Source organism: Saccoglossus kowalevskii, chromosome 9 (genome assembly GCF_978046115.1).
Source record: "Saccoglossus kowalevskii chromosome 9, keSacKowa6.1, whole genome shotgun sequence".
In the NCBI taxonomy this organism is placed as follows: Eukaryota; Metazoa; Hemichordata; class Enteropneusta; family Harrimaniidae; genus Saccoglossus; species Saccoglossus kowalevskii.
The window spans coordinates 2,526,792-2,534,491 of NC_140649.1; the positions used below are offsets into that span (position 1 = coordinate 2,526,792).

At 35.5% G+C, this 7,700-nt stretch overlaps 1 protein-coding gene across 3 annotated transcripts in view; it reads left to right on the top strand.

Moving 5' to 3' along the window:
- Positions 1 to 1,862, top strand: part of LOC100372181 (uncharacterized) — a 44,192-nt gene extending 42,330 nt beyond the window's left edge. For all 3 annotated transcript variants that reach the window (XM_085503045.1, XM_085503047.1, XM_085503046.1), the window contains one exon: positions 399 to 1,862. In XM_085503045.1, coding sequence (XP_085359171.1) covers positions 399 to 513 — 115 coding nt within the window. In that variant the 3' untranslated portion in view covers positions 514 to 1,862. The remainder of the gene's footprint in view (positions 1 to 398) is intronic.
- Positions 1,863 to 7,700: the final 5,838 nt, after the last annotated feature.

The window sequence follows — 7,700 nt, forward strand, 5'->3', positions numbered from 1 at the left end:
AGCAGTGTTGTTTACTTATTTGTGTACTGAAACGTAATGCATTGTAACCATTCTATTATGTGAACACTACACCAATACACTGCATCACTTGTGAAAATAACTTCTATATCTTACAAATGTCATGGCATTCTTCCATAATGTGCAAATCACTTAATTAATTGGTAAAAGATAATAAACAACAAGACTAGAGAAAGGGCATCAGAATTTATATTTAGAGTATTTAATTGGTAAAAGTGCAACATACAACACAGTGGCACTCACTCACTGCTTTCACTGATTACCTTTATGGTAACATGTTGTTCATATCAGTGATTCCTAGTGTGTTGTATACAATATTTCCATCCACCGCGTATATCTGTAGAATTATTTGACAATTTTTGTTGTTAAATTTCCTTCAGATACAAACAAGAGATAGAGCGACTACGTAGAATGCTTGGAATGGACCCACATGATGGAGAATTCATTCCAGACTCGTATCGAGCAGTGAGAGCTCGACGGAAACACAAGAGATGATTGAGTAGATGGATTTCTGCTGGTTTCTGTTGAACAGTACTGTTATTTCTATGTAACTATGACAACTGAGAAATAAACTAGAAATAATAATAATGTAAAATAGAATTCAAATGTAAATATTAAATTTGAATATTGATGTATATATTAATGTTCTGAGGTAACAATAGTTATGGTTTCATGGAGACATTTAATAATGATGTGACAATATCATCCTGTTGGCATTCAAACTCCCCTTGTTGATTCTGTAAATTAATAAAGTGTTCACATTAAATTTTTACTCAGTTGCTCAGTTTTTAAACAATAATTCAATTTGAAACCTGGAACATTTCAACTGTAACCTGATACTTGCTGTATCGTTATGTTCATTTATTTAAATGTAATTTGTTAATCATAACCCATAATGTTAATGAAGGAAAAGCATATGAGAAAGAAATGTCTCGTCAGCACTGTCACAACATTGGCACTGTGGTCCACTATTGTCTAGCATTGTTATGTGGGAGGGACTTCTGTAAGTCAAAAAACAACAAGGTGCTTTTTAAGATAATTTATTTTAGGAACTATAAACAATGATAATTTCATAAGAAAAACAATTTGGAATTTGAATAATCCAGAGTGACAGCCGAGTTTGTGACTTATATTAACAGCATGGATAACTTCAACATGTGTTGCTGTACATAATACACACTCTACATTACACTTGCTTTTAAAATCCTTTATATTGTTTCTTTTAAAGTAAAGTCATTATGAGTAACTTCCATTTTTTTTTAAATATTAATATTATCAAACTTATATATTGTATATATAGTTAATCTGTATGCATAGATGATAACCCCACCCTATGCAGTGATCTTCCCACCCTATGCAGTGATCTTCCCACCCTATGCAGTGATCTTCCCACCCTATGCAGTGATCTTCCCACACTACAGTATGCTGTGATCTACCCCACCTATGTAATGATATCCCCACCCCACCCTATGCTATGATCTTCCCAAACTATGCTGTGATTTTCAGATCATATGCTGTGAGCTGCCCCACCTATGTAATGATATGCCAACCCTATGCTATGATCTGCCCACCCTTACATATACAGGGTAAGCCATGTATAGTTTAACTATGTTTTGAATTTAAACCTTTAGTGCATATTCAGTCTAGCTTGTATCCATTCTTAGTTTTTAGTCGTTATTTTATGGATTCTCAATGGACGATAACTATTGGCTATCATTTACCATTTTTTTAAGTCTGTGATGGACACTTTTCTTCATATCTTCTATTAAAAAGTGAGCTCCAAGGAATATGTCTAGTGTATTCTTTTATCATTTTGAATAAATAAAATATACCTTTTCAACATGTTTGTAGGAAGTTGATTGTATAGACTACTCACAAATAGAACTCTTGTCATTCATGTTTGGGACAGATCTGAAACATGTCTGGTTACTGAGACATATGTCAAACACTTTATCTACAAGTTTGACACTAGTAAAATTTTGGACAACTGTATGTACACACTTTTGGAGCAGGAATGTGTTTGCTACAAAAACACACAGTTAGGGAATGTTTGGGACATGTTTGGAACTTGACTGAAACATTTTATCTAAACATGTCTGTCAAAGCCAGCACTGTTGCAAAGTTGTTAGATGTATTTGTATATATGAAATAAGTAGTTGGCATATAGAAACGCGCAGTTATAAAGTCGAACAAATTTATCAAATAAGTTGAAAGCAGCCTATAAATGTTCACATGAGCTGACTTTAAAATGTTAGAAAACGGCGTGCAAAGTTCGAAAAAAACGGAAATATTAGCGAAGTTGCTTGTATATTTAACCTAAGTCATTATCATGACAACCCTGCAGTTGAATTCCGAATACATTAAGTAAATGTTCCGAGAACGCCTCATGTTTAAGCAGATTATCACAACAGTCAACCGGAAAATCGACAACAAACTGCTTACAAAGTTGTGAAAAGCGATTGCAAAGTTGGCAGTTTCATTTGGGATTGTCACCTGTGATATAATATTAAGTAGTCACGTAGTTACAAGTTCGAAAATGTGAATAAATATTTCGATAATAGCTGTTAAATTATCGAAGTGTTACTCCAAGTATGTACAGGTCATAGGTCAAGTCTAGAAGGTACTTGTGCAAGCGATATCGTTTTTAAAACATCCAAAAACATGAAATAGCGGCCAATTCGGCTTAATTTTGTATAATCCATGCTGCTGTGTGGTTAGGTGACCGTCAAAACCTTTAAAGTAAAGTACAATCGGGCGTGGTTAGTACTTGCATGGGACACTCCCTGAGTAAACACCCTCTGGAATAATTTTTGTTTCATCACACAATTGGAAAAGATATAAAGCATCGTTCCTGCATTTTTACTTACTGTGATGTTAATCATTTATAGTGAAAAGTGGTGTCATTTTTGTACCTTTTTTTAATTAATGGAAAGTTTTCAATTTCCTTCTAATTTTCACGATTAATTTGAAGATGCTGTCGGCACATAGTAGGCTTTACTCTGTTAACGAACCGTGCAAAGTTGTTCAAAGTGATTGCAAAGTTATTGCAAAGTTGTTAGATGTATTTGTATATATGAAATAAGTAGTTGGCATATAGAAACGCGCAGTTGTAAAGTCGAAATTTTTTATAAAATCCAGTTGAAAGCAGCCTATAAATGTTAACATGAGCTGACTGTAAAATGTTAGAAAACAGCGTGCAATGTTGGAAAAGGCGGAGGAAATGTTGGCGAAGTTGTTTGTATATTTAACCTAAGCTATTATCATGACAAGCCCGCAGTTGAATTCCAAATACATTAAGTAAATGTTCCGAGAAAGCCTCATATTTAAGCAGATTATCAGAACAGTCAATTGAAAAATCGACAACGAACTGCTTAGAAGGTTGTGAAAAGCGATTGCAAAGATGGTAGTTTTATTCGGGATTGTAACTGTGATATCATAATAATTAGTTCCATAGAAAATTGCTGTTAAATTATCGTAGTGTTACTCCAAGTATGTAGAGGCCATAGGTCAAGTTGGTACTTGTGTAAGCGTTATCGTTTTTAAAACATCCAAAAACATGAAATAGACGCCAATTCGGATTAATTTAATATAATCCACGCAGCTGTGCGGTTAGGTGACCGACAAAATTTAACACTAATGCACACAGCAACTATCCCCGTGGTTATTTGGAGAATAATTATTACCGTCGAAATTATCGTGTTGGCAATGACCATGAAACGCCCTCTATCGACCATCAATACAGGGGAAGGGATTATGGCAATGTTATTCGTCATGTGATTACATGTTATCACTGTGGTGAAGAGGGACACACTTTCCATGTATTCAGATTTGAGACTCCTGTCGTCTGCGGGAAATGTAATAGTCGAGGTCACAAGCAAAAGAACTGTACCAACACTGTTGCTAGCTACTCGGGGTGTGGCCTGTTGTTCAGGAGGCCGTACATTCTGCTACTCAAGTTGAATCTGGTCAGTTAAACTCTAAATCTAATAATCATGGTATGTTGATAGGTTATTGGAACAATTATCAAATAAAATTGATCAAGTGCACTTTATATACCCGGTATGCTCATAGAAAGAAAAGATAGAGTAGGCAGGTCAGGTGATGTTTTAATTGCCTACATCTGTTCTTATGAGGGCTAGATCTTGAATCTGCAGAGTTAGAGATTATGTGGATTAAGATTTCAATGCCAAATTATAGTTTTTTATTAGCTGGTGTTTATCGTCCTCCAGACATATATTGATATTGATTTACTTATTAAGAGTGGCATTGAAAGGGGTTATTTACTTAAAAAATAACTTTTTTTATTAGGAGATTTTAATATTGACATTTTCACAACTCGTAGTCAACATCATTATTTGTATAAAAGTCTAAGCAACCTGATGTGCTGCACCACGAGTTTGATATTGATAAAAAAAGTAAGGGACCTAGTATAGAACCTTGTGATACTCTTACTGAAATATCATCTACGTCAGAAACCTTGCCAAAGTAATTTACAACCTGCTTTCGATTAAACAGGTACGATTTAAACCAATCTAAAGAGTGTGTATCTACAGCATATAGGAACAATTTACGAAGCAGTAAATCATGATTTACGAGATCAAAGGCTTTAGACAGATTTAAAAAAAAACACCTGAAATGTTACCTTCGTCCATGTTACCAAGCGAAGTAGTGTCGTTTGACATAAATGCTTTTTCTAAAACCAAACTGATTTTCAAACAGAAGATTGTGTTCACACAAATACTTATATAAATGAACATCAACATGAACATGCTTCTCAACCACTTTAGAAATTGCTGGCAAAATCGAAATTGGCCTGTAATATGACATGTCACTAATCTTTCCTGAACCTTTATAAAGTGGAACTACGCGCGCACATTTAAGAACCTGTGGAAAAATTGAACAATTAAAGCCATGATTGATAATACGTGTGAACGAAACAGAAACAATAGACGCACCCAAACTTAATAGTTTAGCATTGACGTTGTCATACCCCGTAGATTTACATTCATTCAATAATTGTTTAACAAAAACATTCATTTATTTACAACAAATTGTTCACTAAGACATATTTTGTAAGTTATCTTAAAAACGTCCTCTGACCCATGGATGTTTTGTATTTAGTAATGCATAAACTATTTCTATTTCTGTAGAAACAAAATACTTGCTATAGGCTTGAGGCATTTACAACAAATTTTTCACTAAGACATATTTTGTAAGTTTTTTTTTAAAATGCTAATGAGACTGAATTTCTGATATGGGATTGTAAGTTATTCCACATGGTTCAGGGGCGGATCTAGGATTCTGGAATAGGGGGTTAAGCTGGCCGACGGCTATGTTCGCGAGCGCCAATGGCGCGAAGCACTGTTGGTTGTTAAAAATGGGGGGCCGCGGCCCCCTCGGATCCCTCTAAATCCGCTCATGGGGTTACCCATCTATAATGAAACGTCCTCTGACCAATGGATGTTTTGTATTTAGTAATGCAATTTTACGAGCTTGCGTCTTTCCACCAAACTTTACCAACTTTGTATGTCATTTACCAACACACACGTGCCACGTAATTCCAACTCCGCACGCAACTTTGCCAACTATACACGTATATTTACAACTTTTCACGCAACATTGCAGAATTGTTACACAGCCAGACACACCGTCGACGTAACTTTACCAACTTTGCACTCAATTCTGCTAACTTTTCACGTATATTTATCAACTATGCACGCAATCCAGGTTAATACACCAAATTAGTATGGAACTTTTCACGTATATTTATCAACTATGCACGCAATCCAGGTTAATACACCAAATTAGTATGGAACTTTTCACGTATATTTATCAACTATGCACGCAATCCAGGTTAGTACACCAAATTAGTATGGAAATTTTCACGTATATTTATCAACTATGCACGCAATCCAGGTTAATACACCAAATTAGTATGGAACTTTTCACGTATATTTATCAACTATGCACGCAATCCAGGTTAATACACCAAATTAGTATGGAACTTTTCACGTATATTTATCAACTATGCACGCAATCCAGGTTAATACACCAAATTAGTATGGAACTTTTCACGTATATTTATCAACTATGCACGCAATCCAGGTTAATACACCAAATTAGTATGGAACTTTTCACGTATATGTATCAACTATGCACGCAATCCAGGTTAATACACCAAATTAGTATGGAACTTTTCACGTATATGTATCAACTATGCACGCAATCCAGGTTAATACATCAAATTAGTATGGAACTTTTCACGTATATTTATCAACTATGCACGCAATCCAGGTTAATACACCAAATTAGTATGGAACTTTTCACGTATATTTATCAACTATGCACGCAATCCAGGTTAATACATCAAATTAGTATGGAACTTTTCACGTATATTTATCAACTATGCACGCAATCCAGGTTAATACACCAAATTAGTATGGAACTTTTCACGTATATTTATCAACTATGCACGCAATCCAGGTTAATACACCAAATTAGTATGGAACTTTTCACGTAAATTTATCAACTATGCACACAATCCAGGTTAATACACCAAATTAGTATGGAACTTTTCACGTATATTTATCAACTATGCACGCAATCCAGGTTAATACACCAAATTAGTATGGAACTTTTCACGTATATTTATCAACTATGCACGCAATCCAGGTTAATACACCAAATTAGTATGGAACTTTTCACGTATATGTATCAACTATGCACGCAATCCAGGTTAATACATCAAATTAGTATGGAACTTTTCACGTATATGTATCAACTATGCACGCAATCCAGGTTAATACACCAAATTAGTATGGAACTTTTCACGTATATTTATCAACTATGCACGCAATCCAGGTTAATACACCAAATTAGTATGGAACTTTTCACGTATATTTATCAACTATGCACGCAATCCAGGTTAATACATCAAATTAGTATGGAACTTTGAACATTTTGAAAGTCAAAAAACAAATTTACAAGTGCAGACTTTCCAAACACACGTACTAGCTTTGCACGTACTTTTGCAACTATATCCGCAACTAAATCCAATCAAACTTCAGATAATACATATCGAGATGAAAGATAGATTCTATAATACGCCGACAGCGTAGAAGTAATCTGCTGTAATCTGCTGACATTTCTTGGTCTGACAATTCAGAACTTGGTACTTGGGGGAGCAGGGGCTGCATTGAGGTACACTAAAAAGCCCATTTATTCGATTCTATATTGAATGTTAGTAAAGTATAACTGGGCATAGTAAACAGCTCATCTGCGATGAAAGCGGGACAACAAGTTAATGAAATGTCAAGCTTTGAGCTGGTTTCTAGGGTCACACGTATCAGGGGTAAATTCTTCTCCACGGGGTTCTCCACACTTGCCAGGGGGGAACCTCGTCTCGTCTCTCTATCGCGTCCCCTTGAGGTACGGGATCAGGAAAGTCACTTATACTTTACAGTCAAATAAGACGCACACAACGAAATACGTTTCAGCTCTCGTCTTAGTCAGTCTGTCGAGCACGCTATAAGACACAGCGCCCTGAGGAAAAGTCCTCAAGACTATCGCAAGGCTGGCCCAAAACTAGCCCAAGACTATGTCAAGATTCGCCCACGACTCTCCAGGACTGCGTCTGTTCTGCTGTACTCCCCAAGACCAACTAAAACTCTCTTTATTCATTT